This window comes from Lepisma saccharinum, chromosome 11 (assembly GCF_977018435.1).
Source record: "Lepisma saccharinum chromosome 11, izLepSacc3.1, whole genome shotgun sequence".
Classification (NCBI taxonomy): Eukaryota; Metazoa; Arthropoda; class Insecta; order Zygentoma; family Lepismatidae; genus Lepisma; species Lepisma saccharinum.
In genome coordinates, this window is record NC_139239.1 from 37,840,816 (window position 1) to 37,867,529 (window position 26,714).

The 26,714-nt window shown below is 37.9% G+C and overlaps 1 protein-coding gene across 2 annotated transcripts in view; it reads left to right on the plus strand.

The window, feature by feature from the left end:
• The window catches only part of LOC145995207 (lachesin-like), an 828,831-nt gene that overhangs the window by 705,149 nt on the left and 96,968 nt on the right, over window positions 1-26,714 (plus strand). For both annotated transcript variants that reach the window (XM_083131770.1, XM_083131771.1), the window contains one exon: window positions 447-575. In XM_083131770.1, the coding sequence (XP_082987896.1) occupies window positions 447-575 (129 nt within the window). The remainder of the gene's footprint in view (window positions 1-446; window positions 576-26,714) is intronic.

The following is a 26,714-nucleotide window of genomic DNA, read 5'->3' on the forward strand; positions in this document are numbered from 1 at the left end:
GGGGTGTGGGGTTAGGGTCCCACACTTTCTTGATCACGGCCGAAGATGGGGGCGATGTGATCAGCACCACGCCCCTGGCCGCCTTTACCCCGCAGAGTTTCCTACAGGTACCCACTTTATACGACGCTGGGTAGGCCCCGGAGCCGCTCGAACAGGTGGAAGATCCCGCCGGGGATCAAAGCCGGGTCTCCGGCATGCAGTTAGACGCCCTAACGATTAAGCTACGGCGACTTCATACAGCCCATGTTTATTTGCTTCATTGCTCACGTCTACATGTACATTTTCCTCACGAAGGAACATTTTGAGAATAGCAGAGTCCGAAAGTGTTTCAAACCTTGTTTAACGCATCTTCTCTAGTATCTTTAATATATGTAACATTTCAACCATTTAAGAAACAATGTGTAAAGATATAGTTATATTTTTCATGTAAACAATTATTCTTGCAGTGAACGTGTACGATGGAGAGCAACTGAATCTGACCAAAATTAGCCGGACGGAGATGGGAGCGTACCTCTGCATAGCATCCAATGGAGTCCCGCCGTCCGTCAGCAAAAGAATAATCGTTGACGTCGAATGTAAGTACATGCTCTTATTTAATGCCTTGATTAAATGCATGCTGGTGTGTTGCATCATGTGTATAGTTTATAACAGAAATTCCCTTCAATTCTTTGTCTTTATGTGCAACAAGGAGAAATTGGTTCAACATTAATTCAGTAGAAACAAACTATTTTATTTTATTAATACCTCCTGTAATACAGTAATACTCACCATTGAAAACATTTCAAACTTTCGAAACATATTGAACGTGTGGATAATGTTGTGACAATTAAATAGCAATGTAAATTAAACTGCCTTTGTTTCGTTGAATAGTTATTCTAAAACTGTGTCATATTATTATCTAACTAGAAAGAAATGATATTGAATAATGCAGAAAATCTTTTACCTAGTTTGAAATAGGACAAACTTTTTGTTATCATGACACACAGAAATAATTATTAGGGTTTTGACAATATAGGATTACATTTTGATATTGTGTAGTTAACAAGGCCACACACATTATTGTTAAGGCAAAGTGATTCCAGCAAGCCTATACATATACAGTGCGTCTAGTTCCTTTCGAAGCCGAGAGATCGGCAGAAGTGTGGCGGACGGCGATGGCGGAGATGCCGACATTTTCGACCAGTTACGTCCCGCTTATTTTTATGGACATATCTTTAGCATGCAGATATTTAAATTAATATTGCAAAACGAGCACTAACCTGTGTTATAAGAGTTGTTCAAAGTGATGTCCACCTACATTCACACATTCCTGGCATCGTTTGATGAAATGTTGATTCACACGCAAAATTTCTTCTTCCGTAATGGCAAGAAGGGTGTCGCGAAAGTTCCTCTCAGCGAAATATCCGCTCACACTTCCAAGAACCATTATTGACCCTCCCTAACCCTAAAAGAATCAAAATATTCATATATTATATTTATTTAATATTTGATGCCCATCACACTTTTTCCAGGCTGTGGACTGGCTAAATAATTGAAATATCTTTCAACTATTTCGACATATTTAAAATCTGTTTATAAAAACTTCATCACTATTTTATTGCAAGAAAGCTTTGTCATATCATCGGTTTATCGAATTTACTGCCACTTTTGTAAGAATGATATCGCTCCGAGACACGATCTAATGTTGCCTGTTTCTTCGTACCTCTTTTCTGTGTTCTCGATTCTTGCATCCAGCTTTTGGTATGCAGTTTTCCTTCTCTTTCCCTCAAAATTTAACTGTGATCTCATGTACACGAAGCCCGAATTTTCCGCTTCTTTCTTCAAGCAAGAACCACGTCTCTGATCCTGGAATTTGGTAGTCCAAGTAGGTTGTTTAGGTGATTATGCCATCATTCAACAGCATTCGTAGTTCGGTGCCGTCTCTTGTAGCATGTCCAAACTTCGACAGGAATTTCTTCATTTTCCAGCCACATGAATGTTGAGTGGCACTTAACACTTCACTGTCCCTACGTTTCATTGTCCCGTGACACTTCTTCGATTGCCCCCGGAGACATCGCCAAGTGGTAAGGCCGTTTGCTGTACTCCTGTACTGCCGGTAAGCGTAGCCCTCATAGCTCGCGTGAGGCTTGCCCTTAGTAGTTGTAAGAATCTCCATAGTGCACTACATAAAAGTCACACCTGAAATGAAATGAAATAAATAGTTGGTGGCGAAGGGGTGCATTGCTCTCAGCGGTGAGTCAGGTGCGCTTCTTTCCTCCAGGAAGCTGAGCGCAAATTTCGCAACATTCCATTTGAGCGAAAGTTTCACTGAGCGCATTTTTCATACAATCGGCAAGAAGGAGATTACCACATTTCACGCAGAGATCAATAAGTTTATCTCTAATCCTCAGCTACTGTTCTACCCCTCTTTGACGTCACCTTCAGCTTCTACTGTGTTCTGACGATGACATTTATGATTCGATTCTTGACGGAAACTACACTATTCATTGAATTTTGAATATAGACATTTAATGAAATAATTTGCATGTTAAATTTATTTTGAATAATCCGTTTTGTACTTTTCAAACACAAATTGTATTTTCAAATTACATAAAACTTAAAATAATTTTGGGAGTAAATTTATAGAAATAGATTATGATATTCATTTTATTTACTGTAGTCAATACTTGCGTAACGTTATATATTTTTTGTAATTATAATCTATATTTGTCATTCAATATTACTTTCATCAAATTTATAAATGGATATTGTTTTATATAGTGGCAATATTGATTCCACATTATTATTAATAATATTATTATCATTATTACTTTTAAGCTCTTCATTAAAGAAAACACTGAAACTATTAGTTATTTCATTGCTACCATTAAGTTAACAATTTTACTAAACTTTCTTTTAAAATTCAAAATTTGAAAACACCATTATATTGAAACTCTTTGAAACTTAAGTTCATTCCTCTAATAATCCTCATACATAACCTGAGATTTAGAATTATATTCTCTGCATTGATTACCCTTTTATAGGTCTTAAAGTTATTAAGATTTTTGAAAATTGATGTTTTGCATCTACATGAAAGCTCCCATAATTAACAAGCGCTGATCCTGTTCTTTCTAATCAGAGAAAAGGTTTCGGGTCTTTTAATGTAAACGATGAAATCTACAATGTATTTCGGTTTAAGTTAATTTAATATCATGATTTTTAATTCAACTCTCTGAGCAAACTTTATGAGACGACGTAAATCATTTAGAATTTAACGAGAACAGTCACAAGAGAAAAGGAGAAAGAGAAACGAAAGATTTATGACTTTTTCCAGGATGGAGCGTAAATTGAAAAAATTCAGAAACTTAGAGAATTTCTTCAGGAAAAGAAAGCATGCTGAAAGTTGTTGTGAAACGTATCACATGAACCACAGTTTGAAAAACTCTTCAGTTCGCCTTCCTTAACTAGCCTTTTTCTTCCTGTCGTTTACACCTAAAAAATATGGAAATGACAAAAACTGAAAAATGAAGATATTGCATGCAGGAATGAAAGTAATTACAACTTCAACTATCACTTCAACAACTTCGTAAAACACTTCAAAAATGCTATATCCCTTGTTTTAACTTTCTCAAAGATGTCCTTTATATACATCTGCATCCAAAATGTAGAATTTGAAATTCTTTACTGACTTTGAAATTATAAGAAATTATAATTGTTTGGTATAGGAACTTTCTACTCTCTCCCTCCACTTCAAAATCCAATGCGGGAGATCCATTAGGACAATACACCTACACGTTAATTTCAATATGAATCTCCATAAATTATACGTGTGTGAGAGATTAAGTATTCATTAAAGTAACTTAAAATTATCAATTGCAAAGCAAATTAGCTCGAAAACTGTTTGACTTAGAGAGTTCAGTTTGGTGTCATATCCCTCTGCACATTGTTTCCACATTTTTCATAAAACTAACAATTCGAAATACTCAATAACTATTGAACCGAAAAAGTCACAATATTTAACATGATCGCAAGTTACACCACACCGAATTGTAAGGCGTTACATTCCGCCATATTGCCTATCAGAATCACCATAAGCTCAGCGTGACGAAGAAGTTCAGTTTTCTACATTTTTGCACTTCAACAAGCATGTACAATTTGATTTGATTTAACATTTGTTAATTAGCGTTGCTTTTTGCCACTTTGTCCAATAGCGAAAATGATGATAAGTGATGATGTGGGTCACTCCATGTCAAATCAACCAATAAAAAATATTTTTGAATCTTTAGGATTCAGATTTTTAAGATTTGTTGTTTATTCATTGTACCTATGAAGAGGAAAAAAAACCTGCTAAATTTCAAAGTTTTCAAAAATGCAAGAATCTCAAAATTTGACGAGATTTTGAAATCTTTAAACAGATGTAGATCGAAAACTGTTTGACTTAGAGAGCTCAATTTGGTGTCATATTCTTCTGCATTTAATGAGCTTTAATTTGAACTTTGTAATTTTTCAAAAACTCAAAAAAATATTCTTTCAAAATCTCAAAAACACCTATTTTAATTTCCTTGAAAGCAATATATGTTTTGAAGACATAAATTGACTATTTGTGTGCAGAATTTCATAATGGGACGGCAATGGATTCCTATGGAAATTATTTATTTTGTATTGTAATGCGTGTGTGAAATTTGCTAAATTTGTTGACTTCCATGTTAAAATCATAACTCTAAGCTGAGTTATTGAACTGAGACCTCTGGAGCTCTGTGATAACCACTCCACCACAGAGGTCGGCATTGCATATAAAAGGATATATTGTAATACAAATGTGTGTGTGAAGTTAAGCTTTCATGTAATGGTGGTTAGGTGGCAGAACAACCTGTCTGAACCTCGTCCTTCAATAAAGAATAATTGAATTAAATTAAATTTAATTGAATAGTTATATTGTTAGTACCTGGTTGTTTTCAATTTTTAAATATACCTATAGCTACAAGTAGTAAGTAAATATGAACGTTTATTAGTAAGGTTGATTTTCAAGCATATGATAACATGAATACGTATGTTGTATACATATAGTGTATTTGTAGAATTTTTATAGATTGGCATGACATAAGAAATTGAAGTATTAAACAAACTGCGACAAGAGTAACTTATTTCACTATAACTTAATTGCACAATTTACGTAAAGACACGAACAAATATGTTTGACTATTATAAAATATCAGATATGTAGGTTGAGGCAGTCAAACGGGAAGATTTCAAAAGTTCACAAAAAGTAGAGAGAGCGAATATTATAGTTAATTTTTTAACATGAATGTACTGTACATAAGTTGAAATTACTAGTGTACCTGAAAAATGTTCCTTTTTTAAATATGGTGTCAGTAAGTTGACGTCCTAGGCGTTGCACACATTGTCGGAGTCTCAGAGTAAATCAGCCCATGACGCTTCGTAGCATCTCCAACGGAATGTTGTGGATCTCTTGCCGAATTCGCCCCTTCAAATTACCCCTGTTTCTTGGAGGGTTGTCCTTGAATGTTTTGGATTTGAGGTAACCCCAAAGGAAAAAGTCAGGAGCAGTGAAATCGGGTGAACGGGCAGGCCACGGAATATCGCCGAATGTGCTGATGAGACGACCATGAAATGCGAGTCTAAGCACATCCATAGACATTCTGGCAGTATGGCTAGTTGCACCATCTTGCTGGAAGAGAGCTTCTTCATTTGGGTCATAGTCATCGAGGACAGGCAGGAAAAAGGTTACCAATATGTCAGCATAACGTCATGGGCGGATTTACTCTGAGACTCCGACAATGTGGTCAAAACCAAGGACGCCATCTTACTGACACCATATTTAAAAAAAAATGAACATTTTTCAGGTACACTAGCAATTTCAACTCATGTACAGTACATTCATGTTCAAAAATTAACTAATATTTTCTTTCTCTATTTTTTGTGATTTTTTTTAAATCTTCCCGTATGACTACCTCACCCGATATTTTCAAGCAATTGAAATAACTGACTGATTTAAATCGAAAACGAGAAATTACTCGTTAATGGTATTGACAAGCTCTATATTATGAATCTTTTCCAATATCTACACCCTTCTGCAATCTCAACTGTCGACCGTGTTGATTAATACACTTAAGCTTGACACCCACCGAGACGCTGTGAAACGCGGCAACAGGCATGTTCCCGGCGGCGTTTCAATGGACGATAAACTTTAAGATAACCTGCAGATGTCTGGCATGGAAATTCCCGCTTCGGATCCGCGTTTTTCCTGTAGTGGGCGTTACACCATTTGATTTCAATTGAAGCAGACAACAGAAGTTCTGTTGCCGCATTCCTCCGCGTCTCAGTGGGCGTTAAGCTTTAAGGTCTCGTCTCCGAAATTTCGAGGCTCAAATATCGAACGTGGCATGAGTTAGAGAATGGTTCATCTATTTGACCTATCTTCATTAATCGACATCGTACGATTCTCCAAAGCCGATAAACATGCGACCATAAATAAGCAAAACACATATACATACTGACAAATCCTATATAAGTTAAATTTTATTATTATTATTTGCACGTCACAAGTAAGAATGCAGCAGTTTCGTTACATATAACTTAAAAGAAACAACACGTGGAAGAAGCCTCGCACACGTGGACCACGGATGAACGTGCAAAGGGAGTCTAATGGCTGGTTACACACTTGCGACGAACAAAATAAAAATAACTTTGATCCAGTTCGTTTCCGCTGGCAACAAAGGTCAAATTCCGGGCGAAGCTTTCGAATCATTTTTTTCGATTCTCCTGGTGCTTGATTCCACCTGCACGGTGCGCTCTCAATTCAGGAAGCAGATGGAACCGAGTCGTCCTGCCAACAGATGGCAGCATAATACAATCTATGCTTTCTCTTCGGCGTTCCTGGCGGTCACCTCTTGAGGTTTTCTGTCGCGGCTTTGCTTAATGCGAACATTCACATGCCGCTCCGCAAAAGGAAGCAGTGTGCAGCTGCCGCCCGGTGGCTATAACCGCCCCCCATGCCCCCCCAGTGTCAGCGGAAAGCACCGCAATATCTGGATCGATCCTCAATAACCACCTCGCAGAACGGCTACGCCCACCCAAAAAGGTTTCCTTCTGAAATTTATGTAGTGGGCCACAGTCTGCATTTCTGCAGTGTTGCAAGGTGTTAGGATATATCAGTAAATTGCCTAATCAAGGTTAAAACTGTGTCAAAAATTACCGTGGTGCAGTTGTTTCCAAAGTGTTGGCCCCGTGGCTGGCTTACAGGGGCGCCGCGAAATACGAAATGTGGCCCACTAATTGCAATTGTAAATTCAATCAATGATATGATGGTTCCAAAAATGTGCTTATTAGTACTTCATACACATAAAATGTTTCTGAATTTCAAATATATGTTTATTTTCTAACTTAAGACAAGCAACCTTACCACACTAACTGAGCGTTGCAAGTTAGGCCTACATTCTGATTTGGGCGCCACGGAAAAATTTTGAAACACTAAGGGCACCGTGAAACGAAATAGTGCGGGAAACCCTGCCATAGTGAATTTTCCACTTAGGTAAACATCATCCTTGCATTTCGTGAACACAGGACACCATCTTGGACCAGGCTTAATTTACCCAACTAGTAGGTCGGATTTTGTTCAACTTATTCTTGTTAGTTACATCTAGTGGTACCGAAAACAATCAAAATGTATTTTGTTAATACAGCCTTTAGTGCGTGTTACGTTTCTGGGCAGAAGATGTGTAAGACCAAATGTCAAAAAGGTACGAAAATATAAAAAATAAATATTTGGTGTTTAGAATAAAAACCCAATTCATGTGAAATTTCCAAATATGACAACTGCTAAAATTGATGCAAATAAGTTAACAAAGACAATTTTACGTACAGTTATTGAAAAATATGCAAGAATAATATAATGAAACTGTAGGGAGTGTGAATAAACTGAGAATTCTGTTTGCAAAATGTTTATTTTTTCCTAATTAAAAAAATCAGCTACTGTAAAATTGTAAACAGGTTTTCAACCTTGTGCATTCATCATTGACTTCGGCGTATCAGAACTTTGCTGCGCCATCCTTCAAATCAGAAATTATATTTCAATTTTGCTTAAAGTATTTATGAACCAAGGAGTCTAGTGTAATGTCCTAGTGATTGAACTTTCAGGCTGGAACAAGAAAGCAACAGATGACTAGCGTTAAATTTCTTGAGGTAATACCGACAAGATTACAGCTTCAGATGGAAGATGAAGCATGTATATTATACATTATAATGAATTCCCTTACCCCAAATGCTGTTCTTACGGCTTGTAACCAGGAATTACACGAATCTTGTGAACAAGTGTTTGTCTTTTCCTAGTTCCCATCCGATGTGAAATACTTTCCTTTGATTTGTCATCCGGCGCTGAAAGAAAATTATGTGAGACCTTAGTTCCATCGAGTTAAATGTCGCTTTGGGTGTCTTTGATTTAGGTCTCCTTCTGTATTTGCTTCGGGGAATAATAAAGACAAATCAACGGCAGTGAGGCAGGAACTGTGACGCACCTCTGTGAAGCCATTTAGGAGAGTGGAAAATTGATTCCCTCTGAAATTGTTCCCAAGAGGTAATGGTGCATTCCTGAGACGGTGTTTGGAAATTCATCGACGAGAGTGAACCAAGTCTCTAGCTTCACGTTAACGTTGTTGATAAACAGTGTTCTCTCCTTGGAAAGCAATTTCCTCCAGATGGAATTTTGTCTCAGCGTTTAGGAAAAATATAATAACGAAAATGTATTCGTTGGCCTTTTCATATCTGACTGAAAACAATGGCCTTCCCTGAGTGTTTACAAAAATAATTATTTTTTATGAACGAAATGAAATGAACACCGAAGGAAATTACAATACGTCTACACTCCCTTCGTACAAGTTACATTTAAAAAGGATTTGATAAATTGCAGGATAAAATCAGAAATGCTAAAATGTGTCTTTCATAACGAATAGGTATGTATTGTTTTCTGAGAAACTATACAGATCAAAAAGATGCAATTTAGGAGACCCATCAAATACTCTCAGTACGTTCTTGTATCTCGTCATGGGAGTAAACAAATATAATTTCACAGTGCTCTAAATATCTTAGAAATTTCAAAATTATCAAAATTGAAATTGTTGAATTCGAAATTCTAACCGAAGTTGTCTCACTTCACGTGTATTTGTCTATTTAATTCAACAATCAAACTAACCTTTGTTGATAACTTGGATTACTCACAAACTACGCATAGAAAGGAGCAAACATAACCGCTGGTAATCTGTTACGCCAAAGAAACGCATATTAATGGCAGTTATCATATTTTTTTAATTATATATTTTTTCCAACATTCGTTGGATTGAAATTACTTATAGTTTTTTCATGTTAAAATGGCACATTTCCTCATTTCGTTATAGAGTTCTAATCATCAAAAGCGAATGGGTACTACCATAATATTGTTACGACCTTACTTATTTTGTAACTTTAAGATTCCGTGTTAAAAGAAAATTTGATATAGTGTTACCTCAAGTCATTGTTAATGTCCGTGATACTACATGTTGTGACGCAAATATGAACGCGCCAATCAAGGCGTTGTTGAACTAATGTATTCACCTTTCTGTAACTATCAAATGAAGACAGCTCGCTTAAGACAATGGGCATTTATTATGATGTAAATATAGATTTGCCAATCAAAGATTATCCATGTTTGATGAACTAACCTAATTGTAATTAAATAAAGGCGGAACATTTAAATTTGTATAATTCCAAAATGTAAGATTTTATCAACGTTAAGGAAATAATTGTTAACCCAAATGAATATGTAAACTTTCTTTGTAAATTATTAATTGCCAAACTACGTATTTTTCAAACATCTTTCTGTTGTAATTTGGAGTATTGTAATAAGAAATTACCTAAAGACAGGTGTTCGAGGCTGGAACTTTGGGTATAAATACGAAGGAGTTTGGTCACAGATTAATAAGATCGCTTACTTCCTATCTCTCCTTTGTAATCTGTGCGTATACCAAACCGGACATGTGGAGCCACCCTACGGCTGTTTCGAAACGTAAAGTGTTGTCATAGCAACCTCTCCGCCAATCATATCTTACTCTTGGCAGTGACAGTTGAATGCGTCTCAGCGCAATGATCCGCTCACCCCACCCTTCCATTCCTGCTTTTATTTTCTGCTAATAATTCGGGACATATCTCGTAAGGTCGAATTAATTATTTTATTTAAGTGCATAAAAATGTTCTACAAGGATAAATACCATTGTTCAGTTATGTATGAATGATTTCTACATCTAAGTAACGAGATATACAGAATTAGTAGCCCAGAAGCACAACATAGGAAAATAATTTCAAGTTCCTGAAATTCCAACACGTAAATCATTCCGTTGTGCATGAAAAATAGTCCGTGTATTATCTGTGGTAATAACATGGCCGTAGGCAGGAAAAAATTTCGGGGGGGGTTCATTCATAATTGTTCCCATGGGCGTCGCCAGAAATTTGAATAATAGAAATAATAACAATAATTGTACAATAATAATTAAAATTTCATAATAATAAAACAATTTTATTCCATATTAATACTAATAATAATAATTATTATACTATTGTTATATCCTTGAGGTGGGTTACTCAATCCAGCAGATGAGTGAATATCCAGGACAAGTTTCTTTTTTTTTTTTTTTTTTACGTTTCATACAGTGTGTATCTACTGAAATGCACAATTATTATACTTCGTCATTAAACTTTAGATACCTTCAAGAGAAAAGCTTTAAAAGTTAGATGAAAATTTTAGTCATAAAGTTTTTGTTGTTTGACTTTAAAATTATTTTTTTGGAATTTTGAAAAGTGTGGAACCAGTTATTCTTTTTAAAAACTTAGCCTGGTGCATGGATTGTAACCTCAATCGCGAACGTAATGCGCTACAAAACTGGAGATCCTAGGTTTGAACTCCTATCAAGGGGGATTTATTTTCGACTTTATCGGACGGGGAATTTAAAAGCTCTAAAGGGAATTTTGGGACAATCATAAGGGAATCTTCAGTCTATATTCCTTGTGACTCAGGAGCAACACTGGAAAGATGACAGCAGAAGTGATAATGAAGGGGTCGCGGGTGGGCTACGATTCTGAGAATAAATCCTGTTTCACTCAAATTTCAGAATTCCAAATGTATGAAAATTCTAGCTCGATCGTTTCAACATTGTCTCCATGTATTTTTGTGATGCTTCGGAAAAAAAAATTGAAAATTTGTTACAGATTTTGGTTTCTGAACTTCCATTAATCCAACATGTCAGAAGTTTCGGGGGGGGGGTTTGAACCCTAGAAACCCCCCCTCTAAATACGGCCATGGGTAATAAGTATTTTTATTTCGTATTCTCCCTATTATGCGTTACTTTTCTGACATTTTGGGCAAATCGCGATTTTATCTACGGCGATTACTTTGTTCGTAGATCAATGCGTTTTACCCCTCCTTCGTCGTTGTTTATTTAGCGTCGCATTTTTTCAATTTTAGGCTAATCGCGCCGATGCTATGAAAAATTGATGACACAAAGAAAGCTCTAACAGGGATTCGAACCCAGGACCCCTGCATAAACTGAACAATGGTATTTATCCTTGTAGAACATTTTTATGCACTTAAATAAAATAAATACTACGACCTTACGAGATATATCTGAATTATTAGCAGAAAATAAAAGCAGGAATGGAAGGGTGGGGTGAGCGGATCATTGCGCTACCAAAAGTGTTCTAAAGGGCGCTCGAGCCATGTTGCAACATTTCCCAAATTGTCTCTTTCTCTTCATAACAATTGCTGCACAGTTTAACGTGGGTGGCAATGTGCAGGATACAGCACACTTAATATCAGCAACTGTTTCTGGTGCCGTCACTGTAATTTTCTCTCTTGTGTAGGCCTACCATATTCAATCGCAAGATGTAGACACTTCTGATTTACCAACGTAGAAAATTCCATTCATCTGTCTATGGCCTCATAAAACGAAAGACAAATGCATCCACTTTCTCTGCAATTGATATCAGTGGAGTACCCTGAGAGGGGGGAGATTTGATGCTGAAAATGCCAGGGATACAAAAGACAGGATTCGAAGGTTTTGTCTCAGGAAATAAGAATAAATCATAAAACGTATATTAAAAACTACTGATGGAACATTAGCGCTATTCATCTAACGAAACCATTACAAATAGGCTGGCGGCTTGTAGGTATGAAATACTGGAATAAAAGATATATACATATAGTCAGTACTTGTTTTCCAAACTTAACCACCATCCTAAGAAAATTGGGGACCTACAAGTGAGTAGGGTAACCCAGTCTGGGAAATCTCCTATAACACCTGAGGGTTCGATGTGCTGACCCCAAGTCACCCCATTACTGGCTGAAAATCTCCACACCTCTAGGTAGGGTTGTGGGAGGCAGGCTGGCAGTCAGTTGATAGGCCGAGGCCCTTTCAGGGCTGTAGAGCAGTCGATCTCAACCTTTTTCAGTCGGGGACCCACCTTCATGGGACCCATAAGATGAGAACCAGCGGAATTAATTTGTAGGGGTGTGCACCCAGTTTATAATCATATATTTGCTCTTTTACAACAACACGGCCTGAATTTAAATTGTTAAAACAATATATCTAAGTAATTTAATGTAATAGGTTTTTAAGACCCAGTTAACAAAGTTTCGAGCCCAACTTCCCGACCCACCAAATGTCCCCTCAGGACCCAGGAGTGGGTCGCACCCTATATGTTGAGAAACTATTCTGTAGAACCATGGGTTATGTTATGCTGTAGATGAAAGTAAATATTTTACACTACAGTTAATTTCTATCATAACTTACATTCAGTGTTCTGTAGATGAAATAATATTTTAGAAAATACAACATAGAAACTAGTTGAGTGCCATCTGCCATGAGAGAATAGAATAAAATAATAGCTATGAGTGACACAGCTCATTGGGGAAGTTATCAAACAGAATAATTTCTCGAATAAAATTGTAATTGTTTTAATTCTATCAGTCTATTTCTCTGTAAAAACTACTATGATGATCATAATGAATAGTTATGGGAAAATAGAGTAAGAAAAGGTCACATCTTACACAAGTTAACCTAGAATGCCTATAAAGCAACCACCTCATCTCGAAGTTGTATATGGAGACCCATAGTGTTTCGGATCCCACTTTAAACTGTAGGTTCAACCCAATTAGCCTTTCTGTGCATAAAGTAGACCTAAAAGAACAGTTCAAACTCAAGTAAGGATATTAGATAAGAGGATTCTTCCTCACATACATTGAATGGCTCAATATGGTCATATATGCCTACAAGTCCCAAAATTCATTTCAAGCATCTTACTCCCAATTACAAATTGATTTGATTGATTGATTTGTTGTTTTAAGTCCACTTTATGCACAGTAAGGCTAATCGGGACTAGACCTACAGTTTAAAGTGGGATCCGAACCCCTTTTGCCTCCACCGGGTATCGAACCCGGGACCCCTTGATTACAAGGCGAAGACGCTAGCACTGCGCCATCGGGGAGGCCCCACTTCCAATTATATATATAAATCATATTGTTAGCATTAAACATATGGAATATAGAGTAAAAGACTATAAGAAATCCTTAAAACCCTACATCAATTAGTTTCCACTGTATTGAATATTATCGTAATATTGTTAATGAAATTCCATGAGACAAACCATTGATAGTCATACTGATAGGTTTCTTGGTCGGACACTCACTATGGTGACATGTTATACTTCACCAAGAATGAATTTACATGTTGAAATACTCCAGTAGAAGAGAACAGTTTCAGAGTAAGTACATTACTCTTAATGATTTAGTACTCATACTGTAAAAATGTAAAACATTATATTCTATTGCTAATAACAAATGTAAGGGAAAATAAACAAACATTGTTATTTAGGTATACATATATTTATTGAATCACTAGTAATTTATATATTTTGCATAAGGTATGATGATCTCATTGAGGTCCTACAGACTTTCACTGGAATAAAAGTTACTGAAATTATTGAAGCATCATTAACACACTCAACAAACATTTCCATAGTAGGTTCACATATGTAGTCTCAAACAGAAAAATGTGTGCATTTTATTTCCTTTAATCAAACTGTTCAAATATTTTACAGGACTGTTTAGCTGAAAATCATATCATCTTTTTTCATCCACCCTGCTTGGAATATTTAGTGAAACATTAAATACATTTGTTTCTAACATCCTCAAGCAATGTATTGTGTTGTTAGGTGTTACGTACTTTAGGCAAAATTTATCTCTAAAGCATATATTTTTTTTTAATCAAGAAAAGGGAAAATACCATTTCTTATGCATGAGCCATAACTGATGACAATGTTATTCCATAAGAAATGCTATATACTTACTTGGTTCTACATCTGGGTATGCATCATGCACTAACTTATTTCTATTAGAATTCATAAACATTTTCTCTGAAAAATTGTCTCCACAAACTCTGTAACTTTTGTATGTTTTGTGCCTCAAGTCCTTTCGCCATATTTTCTAGAACCATATCTCAGCTCTACAAGAAAAATAAAAGATGAAAAAATATTTTAGAAACATATAACTATGCAAGACAAAGCATTCTGCATTTTATGTCACTCAAGAAAGATAAATTCTAAGATGCAAGAGTTGTTTGTGAGCTAAGGTCAAAGCGTGTCAACACAAAGACAATATACTGAAAATGAATATGCATTAGATCACTATCTGTATCTGTTGAATAAAGTAGTGTCAAATGTATAAGGGTCCATTCTATGATAGCTCCTTCAACTATTGCGGAAAATCTTATGTGCTTGCCACCATTCAATTGATTTATTCTTACTTAATTTTCACATTATTTCTCATCGCAACTAATTCTTATGGTACCATACAATGTGTGGCAATGCAAATAAAAACATATTATAGATATTGCACTAAACTTCCTAACATATTAAGCAAAGTTTTACCACATTATTTTTTTAGAAAGAGTCACTGAAGCTTACTGCCTAACCTACAACTGGCTAACAATGCAATTTTTGTCATTGAATGTATCATGGAATCTACTCCCGGGAGTGCTTCCAAGAAAAATGTTATGACACAACATATTTCTGAAGAAGATTAACTACAGGTATAATTAGATGATTCCATCAACAAAATATATTATTATTAATAATAGGAGTAACATCCATAATTCTGTAGTGTTGGACTAAAGCACATAGATTAAAATGTGATTTGAAACACAAAATCTTCCTTCCGTGGCACCAGTGAGAAAGGATTGTTCTTTACAGTAACACATGTGTAAATGTTGGTAAAATATTTTAGGTATTTTAAATATATATAAAAGGTTCAAATTTCGTGTGACAATGATTGCTAAAATTCTACGATAATTAGTCTTCCTGATTAGAGAATTTTATAAAAAATCATAGAACGATAGGAACCGTTACCTTAAGTTTCATCGCTTTAATATTTACACGCTTTTTTTATCTCCTGTACATGTTGACAAAGTTTCATATGCTAGAAGAAATAAACTTGATGCAGTAGCAAATACGAGCGCGATAACTTGCAACTTTCTGCATTATAACATTCACAAATGAGCTTTTCTGAACCTCAAACAAACTTCAAGTTATTCCCACTATTCTCGTTGGCTTCCTATCATCCTATGTAACTTATAAATAGCATTAAGTTACAAAATCGAACCTTTACCCTTTCAGACGTTTTTTTTAACACATGGCCTTTTATTTAAATGAAGCAAAATACAGAATACGAAGACATGCTAGGAATTATTCTCCGTGGAAATCATAGGTGGAAACTAACTTCATGTAAATGATTTTTACATAAAGAGCGAGCATAATTCATAAAAAACTAACCTTTCAGGATATGACGGAACACGAAAAAAAGACAGCTCTGGATTCCACTTCTGACAGTTTTTATAATAAAAATCTGCACAATAAGCCATTGTTTTTCTTTTTCTTCTTCTACATCCTTATTAAAATAGTTAGTGTACGTCCATGACAGATCATATGGAACGATGTTACGTCATGTAGAAGTATTGACTTTAAAAATACGATTTTTCTTATACATGTTTAAGAAGGGAAAGGCATTTAATAAAATACAAAATCACGTACAAGTGATCAGCATTGATTAATAGATACATAAACTAAATTTTTAATGAGAAAATAAGGATTTAATATCGATGGTGGTGTCGTCTGGTAGCTGGTTAATTCATGCACGAACAAATGAATTCCGAAATTAACCTTGTTCGGATTTTTGCACCAGTGCGGGAGGCCTGGTTTGGTCCGTAAGGAGGTCTGTTCTGGTGTCAGTCTAGGAAGAAGTGAATAGGTGCAAGCCGCTCTTCTGTAAAACCTAGACTGGCCAAATAGGAACGGTCTAATCTAGGAAGAAGTGAATAGGTGTATGCCGCTCTTCTGTAAAACCTAGGTTATCCGAATGAGATATAAGTTCCAATTTATGAAGAAGTGAATAATTGCAAGCCGCTCTTCTGTAAAACCTAAATTGGCAATCTCGGGTGATAACTCCAAGTCTAGGAAGAAGTGAATAGGTGTATGCCGCTCTTCTGTAAAACCTAGGTTTGGGCCACCCTAGTTTGACCTTTCTAGTATGTTTGAAATTATCTATTAACAATTGATCTCCAAGTTCCAGTTATGAACTACCTAACCACTGGCTGTAAGTACTTAAGCAGTAAATAAACAATTCATTAAAACTTCACGACGTTGGTTGGATTTGTTCTGCACCTACCCTGAAGATAGGTTTCAGTGTAGACCCTTTAGAGCCTCAATGCTCCCGGCTATAGGAGTAAAGGGTGAGGAAAGTTACTAGGAACGTAACAACATGGTGATCGACAATTTCATTGCACAATGTTAGTGTGGGAATTTGTACATTAACATGAAATAGCGATATTCGTATTGAACTTCTAACATGAATAAACTCGTCTTGATCTATTGAAAATAAGATTTTCTTTAAAGAAGGCGTGCCTACACCCGCAGGTTTTGTTTAGTGTTTTGTAAATATCGATACGTTCTAGTGGTAAAATGCGTTATTACATAGTGAATTGATTCCAATAGTACATTATATTCACTTAACGTTCTTGTCTGAGTGAGCAGTTTGATATACATTTTTTAGGCGAACTGAAGACCTCGGAAATGCCTTACAATGGGTATATCGAATAACCTTTCAGCCGTCTCCTGTTCCAGTTAGAAGGGGGAAAAAGAAATATGTAAGGTGTTTAAGGGTCCACGTGCAATCATCAATTCGTGCAGACATCGCATGTACATCGATCAATTTGCAGCAGCTTCGTGCTTGAAACGTGAAATGCTTTATCCTGAAATTTCCACTCTTGGGGTAAACACTTCCGAATTTCTCATGGAAAGTCTTATCTGGGGAGAAACACTTGAAGAACTTACAAATGCATTTAAAATGGTTGGTCTCAGTCTGTGGTTGGTGGATCGGTGTAAAGGATGCAATTGTAATTGTAATCAAATACCATTGGTTGTAGCCGATATGCCCAATTAATTAAAAATAGCTACGTTCTCTTGATGTATAATATCTGTCAATTTGAAATTTTAATTCTTTGTTACATTAGGATTTGTCATTTCCCATTTCGAAGTAACAATAAAATTTCACTTTCTTACTTCGTATGAATAGTTTGTATAATTTGATTTACTTTCCGATTGTCAACACTACAGTGCATTCCCTGACATTCGCTACGAGACTCGGCGGCAAGCGGCCAGGCGTCAGCGCTTGGATTTCCCGGTGAACGGGTCCGCGACAGTCGCACGCTACAGTCTGTTTTTTTCGCTCTCCCTGCCTTCGCTCTCTCTCCCTTTCTGTTGACTTTGCTGACTGGCGCCAGTATAATCCTCCCTCGGAAGTTGTGTTGTGTCGTGTCCATGTGTTGAAGATTGTTGCTTAATATAGCACCACAAAAGTTTACATTACAACAAAGGATTTATCTTGTTGAGTGTTACTTCGGTAAAAGGAATTGTGGAGAAATGCGACGACATTTTGCAACGAAATTTCCTGGTGTTCCCGTTCCACAAGGATCACTATATTAAACCTCGTAAAAAAGGTTAAAGTAACAGTGTAAGTTCTGCAAAGTGGAAAGAAAAATGGGGAAACCTAAAAAATAAAGTATACAAAGACAATCCGCACACCATCCGTTAGTTAAAAGAGAGTATTGTACGAGAAATCGGGAGAATTACAGTAGACGAACTTGTACGTGTAAATGCCAATTTAATTCGGAGATGCCAGGAATGTGTTGCAACAGAGGGGCATCATTTTCAACACCTTCTGTAGTCAAGGTTAGTACACAATATGAAAACTGTAATTTTAATAGCCGACTCTAGCGACTGTCGCGGACCCCGTTCACCGGGAAAGACAAGCGCTGATCCCGGACCGCTTGCCGCCGAGTCTCGTAGCGAATGTCAGGGAATGCTCTGTACTTCTGAAAATGTAAATTATGTAGTTTGTTTACTAGTTTGATGTCTCTACTAGTTGTTTGATGTTAAATATTACGTCGTTCGTAAAGTAAGTTCCACTTATGAATACCGTGGCGCTGCAAGCGGAGCAGTGTGAATGCGCATGCGCCTTGTTTAACCACAACCTTGATGGAGTGCAGACGTCAGTCTGAGGCAAGTTGGTCAGGAGAGTAGTGAGTAGTGTGTTGTTGTTATGTTTCGGACAATCCAAACTCCCGCCACGTGTGAGGTGCGGTCCGTGATCCGTTTTCTGGATGTACGTAATGTTCCAGCTGGGTGATACATTTTCGTTAGTGTTCATGATGAAGAACGAAGTGGTCGACCGTCTGTTGTGAATCTCAATTTGGTTCGTTTAGTGGAAGAACAGATTAGGGAGAACAGACGATTCACTTTGTCTGAGCTGTCATTAGAGTTTCCACAAATCTCCATAACCGTGCTGTATGAAATTGTAACAGTGAATTTGAAATTTTGTAAATTGTGTAACCGTTGGGTCCCTTACCAGCTCTTCGAAAAGACCAAAAAGGAAAGAATGAGAAAGTGAATTAGAGTCTTTGAAAAGGTATAGTGAGATGGGGGAAGAGTTGTTGAATCGGATTGTGACTGGAGACAAGAAACGAGTTTTGCATAAAACCCCAGAACAGAACGAAGCACCATGGAGTGGAGGCACTCCGCGTTATCTGGAAAAACGCAACCAAAACCAAAGCTTACGAACAAAAAAATCATGTGCACTGTGTTTTGGGATAGGCATGGAGTATTGTTTGTGGAATTTATGGAGCGTGGGCAGCACATCAATGGCGAAACCTATCGTGTAACACTTCAAAACTTGCGTCGTGCCATCCAAGACAAATGACGTGGCATGCTTAGTCGGGGTGTCATTCTCCTCCACGTGTGGCAAATGCAACTCAGGAACTCCTGACGACCTTACATTGGGAAAAACTACCACCCCCCCTTTCAGTTGCAATGTTCCACCCGCGTGCTACACACTATACCAGTAGGCGATGCAAAAGTGTACCCATGTACGCTAACTTGTGACCAGCCGTAGACATGTACTCTAAGTATCTCAGGGCTTGCGGGGTTTAACAAGGAAAGGCAAAAGGTCAACCAGTAAAACTTTATTTATCTTACCCACACCTGTAAATTACCTGTTTAGCACACTTACACCAGATGTCATCACTGCTCTGAAGGTCTAGAAGATAAGGGAGGACAGGGAACATTCATTTATTCCTCGCAGTGAGGTGTCTGGGGGTTTTTAGGGACCTTATTTAATTTAGGGGCATCAATTTGTGCGTGTAGCCAATAGCCACCTTTGTAGTGGCCACGTGCCGCGCCGACAGGGGGGATAACGTGCGGAGGCACCCAAGTCAATTGCTAGGGAATCGCAAAGGTGTTGGGAACAAGGGACGCCACGGGTTACTCAGACTACTGCAGGGGAACATACAAGTCCGTTGGTATGTCCAGGCAGTAGCAGGAGACGGCAAGGTACAAAGGATAGGTCCGAGAACACCCAGGAGGCTTAGGCCGCCACGACCTAAGGGAGCAATCCAAGCTCGTATTGGGCAGACCTGGTAGTTAGGTAGGTTATCTGCTTCTCTTCTTCTCCTCCTGGCTTCTCGGCTATTGGAACCTGGTTGGGGGAGCGTCCAGATTAGATCTGGGAACCAGGTCATTCGCAGTCTGCATCTGGCAGTCGACTGAGCTCCGGCCCTCGCTGCTTCGCTTATATACTGTCTAGTGGCAGCACTGAGGCGGGTGGAGAAGATCGGAACTAAGCTCGCTGCAGCGTTGCAAAGTCCCTTCAGTTTACGAGATGCAACTCGTACGTTAAGAATTATCATGTTTTTGATCGTAAAAACCACTAGCATGTGGCGATACAAACTTAACGCTTGCGTGCTAAACTAAACACGTTACAGTAATGAATTTACAACCTATGTACAAGACAAAGAGATTCAACAATGCAAGTTACATATTAAGCAACAATTACTGCGCATAAGATTAAACAAAAGATAACTGAATGCGTAAGCCTCGCAGGGCATTTAGCATTTTTTCTTCAACCCTTGTGTTACAATAAACTATGCACAACAATATATGTTTCATGCTTAACAACAATGCACTCAAAATTAGATAAAGATAAACCAAAAGTTGAAGCCTCGCAGGGCATTTCGCAAGCATTAATAATTGTACATTAAAGAATATGGCGATCATGCAGGAGCGCTAAATGTGGTGACCACGCAGGGTCGTTACAAAGTCCTGATCTTGCCCCATCTGATTTTCATTTATTTTTTCTCCTTAAGGCATTCCTTGCTGGAAAAGATTATGGTACTGACAAGAACTGAAACGTGCAATTTCCCAATGGTTCTCCATTCAGGTGGAAACGTTCTATGATAAGGGTATAACGAACTTGGTATCTCGCTGTGATGCGTGCTTGAATTCTTATGGCCATTATGTGTGAATGTTGTACCATGTATATGTTCTAACCCCTATAAAGGTCATGATATTACTATTTATATTTTTCATTTTATTGCATGATGGAGCTTACTTTCCGAACGACAGAAAAAGTAATTAACTTCACTAAACATTATTTTAAGTCCACTTTATGCATAGGAAGTCTAATCAATACTGGACCTACAATTTAAAGTGGGATCGTGGAACTGACTTCTGTGACACTGAAAATAATCTCATTTCAAGTAAAATTGCAGTCAGGAGTTACGTCTTACCATACATCTAAAATTTATTGTACACAAAGAGGTCTTAAAACATGCATATACTTATATGTTCTTTGACAACATCGGACGTCTTTAGCTCCGTTTTGAACTTTGACACTACAGCTTCCAAGTAGGTCAGTCATTAAATCGTTTCGCGAGTACCTATTTCTGCACTAATAATTTCATCTCCACTCCTCCGCTTACTCTATACACTGCCAGCATTCTTCGGCAACGCATTGAAAGAAGAGAAGCGAAGGGTCCGGCCCCTGGGGGTGGCCGGCTAGGGCGAGAGCTCAACCGCCGCAGATAATGACTTCCAATTTGAGCCGCCAACTTCTCCGCAGCTGCCTTTCTAAATTAAACAAGATAAAATGTTGTTAATAGACTGCCGGATGAATTTGTGGAATTAAGGGAGGGGATGAAGGAAGAGGCTTATATTTTAAGGACTAAGGAAGCAAAAGTGCTCCTATATTACTTTCAATTTTTAATTATCTTCTCCTTTCACCCTGTGGATAATGCAGAAGGTTGAATTTCATATTGACTTCGTTATCCTTAAATTTCAATAAACGTGTAATCCCAAGTGACGTCCTGTATCATATTTGAATATAAAATGTACTATTGATATTACTGTTTCAGTTAATTCAAATGTTGTGGCGAAGTGGTTAGAACATAACGCTACGACCTCAGGGGTCCCGGGTTCGATTCCCGGCCTTGGTAATGGTGATCTTCGTGAGTATCCTTCCATTGATTTCATCATACGAATACTCATCTTCGCGATTCGCTAAAAGTAGCAGAAATGCGAAGTAAAATAATCCAAATCGTTCATTCGATCAATCAAATGTCAAATTTGGCAAATTATAAAATCTTTAAAAAAAAATACCTATGGATCTCTTCAGAAAATATATTTCAGTGATTTTACCTTTTCTGTGTACAGAACGTAATCAATTTGTTCGCCACCTGGAAAGTTGTACATTAATAATTCCAATTTATACGCATTCGACCCCTGCCTTTCTTATGGGGATAAATCCATATTGCACTCGTTTTAATCTTTACTGTGTAAGAAACATAACCAAAGATAATCTTATATACCTGGGAGGTTGGTAGTTGAATGACAGTAAATATTGGAATTCGGCGTATTTAGCTCAACAATATCATTTTCTGCATTTAATCCCCTGTGAGGTTATTGATATTGGACCCATTTTAACCCTTAATATATAGGAAACAACCAATTCGTTTGTCACATGAAAAGTTGCAAGTACGATTGTAACTAAGGACAAGATAAAATTCTCCAGAATGCATAATTTTTAACAACTGTAAGGTTGTATGCTCCAACGGCAATTTAGAAGAATTATTATTTTTAATTCAGTTGAAAAATGTGCTCACAATTGATCCTCAAATCCAGTCATTATATATTTAGAGCCTTGTAATCAAGGGTTCATGGTTTGATCCCCAGTGGAGAAATATTACAAAGCGCTTTGGATCAGAATTGAAACTCTAAGTCCAGTCCGACTAGCTTCTCTGAGCAAAAGTTGGACTTAAAACGAACTTTGGGATTTGAAAAAAAGAAAGCAAACTTATCAGTCAAGATGGCGGTTGGGGATGGACTAGTGATATTTTCTCTAATACGAAGCTAATGTTGAATGTTATCCTTTATTGAAGAAGACTTTAATGAGACTGCGACTATTGAATTAATGGATACAAAGAATGAATAAGAAGTTATTTTAATTGAAGTTTTGGAATAGTAATTGGAAATTTTCTTGCGCGTACAAATTGCAAATGTCTGTTGCGGCGAAAGCACCAACAAAAGGCCTAACAAATCGTCCACTGTCACGATGCTGCCTATGTTGACCGTCACTTTTTTTTTCCTAGGTTTCTTCGGGCAAATGATAGTAAAGACCGTTCCCTGTCAATTTTCTTGTTCCTTTTAATCTACTCTTGCTGTTGACTTCCGAGCCGCTGTAAACCAAACGATAGAGAGAATAAACTTTGAGTAAGGCACCACCAACCTTCGAAGCGGAGTGGTTGATACAGAACGTTAAGACTCAAGGGGTTCCGGGTTCGAATCCCGGCCTGAGCATGGAATGTCTTTGTGAGTATACCTTCATTAATTTAATCACATCGTCACTCATTCTCATCGATGCGATTAGTCAAAAGTGGCAGAAAAGCGAAGCTAAATATTAAAAATCAAGTCAAAGTAAGTCAGCAAGAATTGCATTACATTCCAGTTTATCCTTTATTCAAGAAGCATGAATCACTTCTTGAAGAGGATGTAAGAGGATAAACATATTTTCTTCTTTTAGAATACCTAACAGTCTACCCTCAAGAAGTCAACTACACATATTCAGCAATGAAGGAAAATTGTATCATTGAAATCTGAATCTATCATAGCGTTTTAGCTTTCGCCAGAAGAACAAGTGGTGCCGTAAATGGCTTCGGTGAAATAGAAATGCCTTCCCTTTTTACTGCGCCGCGTGTTGCCTCTGATTAGCTCCAGCCCGCCGCCCCCTCTGCGTTGATTACGCTGACTCCAGCTTCCTCCTCTCCAACAATGATGTAACGGCAAATATTATGATGGAGGGGCATCTCCCACGGGTTTTCAAAATTCCGGGCATAATGGAATTCGTTTGGCGATGCAAACGTGTTTCGTGGACAAGGTTCATTACATTTTATGGGTTGATGGCGGTAAAGCGACGGGAGGAGCGAATTTTCCTTCGCCTATTTTCCTTGAGTTGAAGCGAATATTCTAGTGACGTCCTGCGTGGTTCTCGAAAGGTAGACTTCATCTCCTAAAACATTAATCGCTCTCGGGTAAGAAGTAATTATTGGGGCTTCTAGTGAAATTCGGACCAACAAGCCAGTGATCATACAGAAAAAAGACAGTGAATATTGTATTCAAACACGAGTACTTAAATCTACCTGAAATCCACCAGTTCAAATTTTGTCGTAGATATACGTATAAGGTACAGTAAAAAGTAACAAGAGAAGTGATATAAGATCGTGGTTTTTTAAGAAAATGCAGAAGATACATGCAAGCTTATGTAGATTTTTCAGCGAAAAATACAGGCTTGACCAGGACTCGAACCCGCGTCTCTGGCATACCGTGCCATCCTTTGCTCTACTCGTACCACAGAGCTATCATAAGCTTCGCCTTATTTTTTGCTGGCGCTGTTTTATCTGCGTGAAATCGTCCCTGCCAGTGCTGCCGCAACGGAATCTGTTGTCTTTGAAACACTGTAGACGTCGACGTTGCCTGGTTCCTCTCAATGTAGATCGAGCCTGCATTCTTCGCTGAAAAATATACGTAGTACATCTCCTGTGTGTGCCTAGCATGCAAGCTTATATACTCTATTCCAGGATCTGCTGAGTATATCGGCGGAAGGAGGGAAATCGAGTGGGCAAAGCGAAACGCATGTCCTCCCGTTTCGCCTTATTGCATTTTCACCTACCCCATTTTACGTGACACGAACTTTCTAAGGAGAAATGGGACATCCCATTTCGCCTTATCCTGTTTCGTCTTACACACAAAAAAATTCCCACCTGGGAATATTATCGACTTGAAGGGTAATTCGTAATGGGAGCGCAGAGCTTGCGATGTTGCCTATCTTGGCTCCCCACCACGATCCCCAGGAGCACCGACCTTGGCCAATCTCTCTCCGCGCGGTTCTCAGTCGGACCAAGGTTCGGTTAGGTTAGGTTCTTGGTATGAGTCCAAGAAACATGCGATAAATTCACGTTATATCAATGTAGCATGGTGTTTTATTACATTTATAATAATGACCCTTCATGTCGATAATACGAGGTGTGGGTAGAAAGAAACCGGATTGATGTTGCTGTCTACACACGGCAAGAGCGTGAAGGTCAAGCGGTGAATGAGTGTATAACTTGATATCCTGCCTATCGACTGTGTGATTTCCCAGGGTGCGCGGCGATCAGTTCCGCTGTAGCTTGTGGACGAAGTGAACCGTACATCTGTGCTCCGTCGGAAAAATGTTAAGTGTGAAAGTGGAACAGCATATTAATTTGAAGTATCTTAGGACACTCGAAAAATAAGCCACAGAAACTTATGGTTTGTTGAAGGAAGTGTACGGAGATGAGTGTTTATCACGCACGCAAGTGTTTGAGTGGTTTCAAAGGTTTAAAGAGGGACGAGAAGTGATCGTGGACGACTTGCGTCCTGGACCGCCTTGCACGTCAAGAACTGAGTCAAACATTGCAAATGTCGGTGAAGTAGAACCTCCACCCTATTCGCCGGATATCACTCTGTGCTACTTTTTGTATTCCCAAAAGTCAAATCAGCACTGAAAGGAACCAGATTTACGACCGTTGAATCTGTGAAAACAAAAACGACGGAGGTCATGAACATGGTTTCAGAAAATGATTTCCAGCACTGCTTCCAGCAATGGAAGATTCGTATGGAGCGGTGTATCGATAGTTCAGGGGAGTACTTTGAAGAGCATAATGTTCGTATTGTACAAAATAACCAATAAAAGATTTTATAGCAACAGTCCGGTTTGTTTCTAGCCACACCTCGTATTCGCAGGTGGGAAATTTTTTGTGTGTAAGGCAAATGGGATGTCCCGTTTCGCCTTAGAAAGTTAGTGTCACATAAATTACGCGAAATTGTATTGGGGGGGTGAAAACTCAGTAAGGCGAAACGGACCGTAATCGCGAAGCGGTACAAGCTTCTGCGAATGCTGAATTTCGTCATATTTTAAAAGACTGGTAATGTAAAGTAAAATTTGAAGTTATTGAGAAACAAACAAGTATAGTGTATGAAAAGTTTTACATATTCATGGCCCCTCTTTGGTAAATGGAGATCACTTGGACAGCTTCAGGCAGTGACTCGTTTAATATTCATGGTACTAGAGTACATTTATCACTCCAACTGCGAGGTGTTATGGGTGCCTGATGATAATTTACTGATGACTGTTGGAAGAGAAGCCTTGTACTAGATCGCAGCCTTTGATATAAAGTTAGGATTAGCTGTAGGGTTAGATAGCATGGAATGTTTGGCGACTTTTGAAAGGATTATTACTTTTTGTTCATTCCTGCTGGTTGACCTCGATCACCAGCGTGCTCAGAGGATGTTTAGAAATATAAAAAGAAGAAGAAAAAACATGGCATTTGCTGACAAAAATATCCGACCTATGAGACCTTAGTTTCCTGGGGCTGAACCTGAAAAGGAGAAGCTTACGTGTTCAAACAATGTAAGGAAACCTGTCGGGAATTCGTGGCTTCCAAAGTTGAATAGCTTGCGATGAAACTTTCTTTGTCTTTTCTCTCTATTTCTCTCTCTCGCTCTCTCTCTCTAGTTAACTGTCCTGACCTTCTTCTGAAAGATCTATGCGCTACCTAGAGAATGGCACAAAGCTTTAACTTTTCCTTTACTTTATCTTGTTACTGAATGCAGGATCCTTAGTATCGTAATTCCTTATTTATGAATGTTCTTGAGAATTCTTTAGTGTTTATATTAATACTAGCTGATTGCCCGGCGTTGCCCGGGTATTTATTTATCCCAATCTTGTATTAGACAGG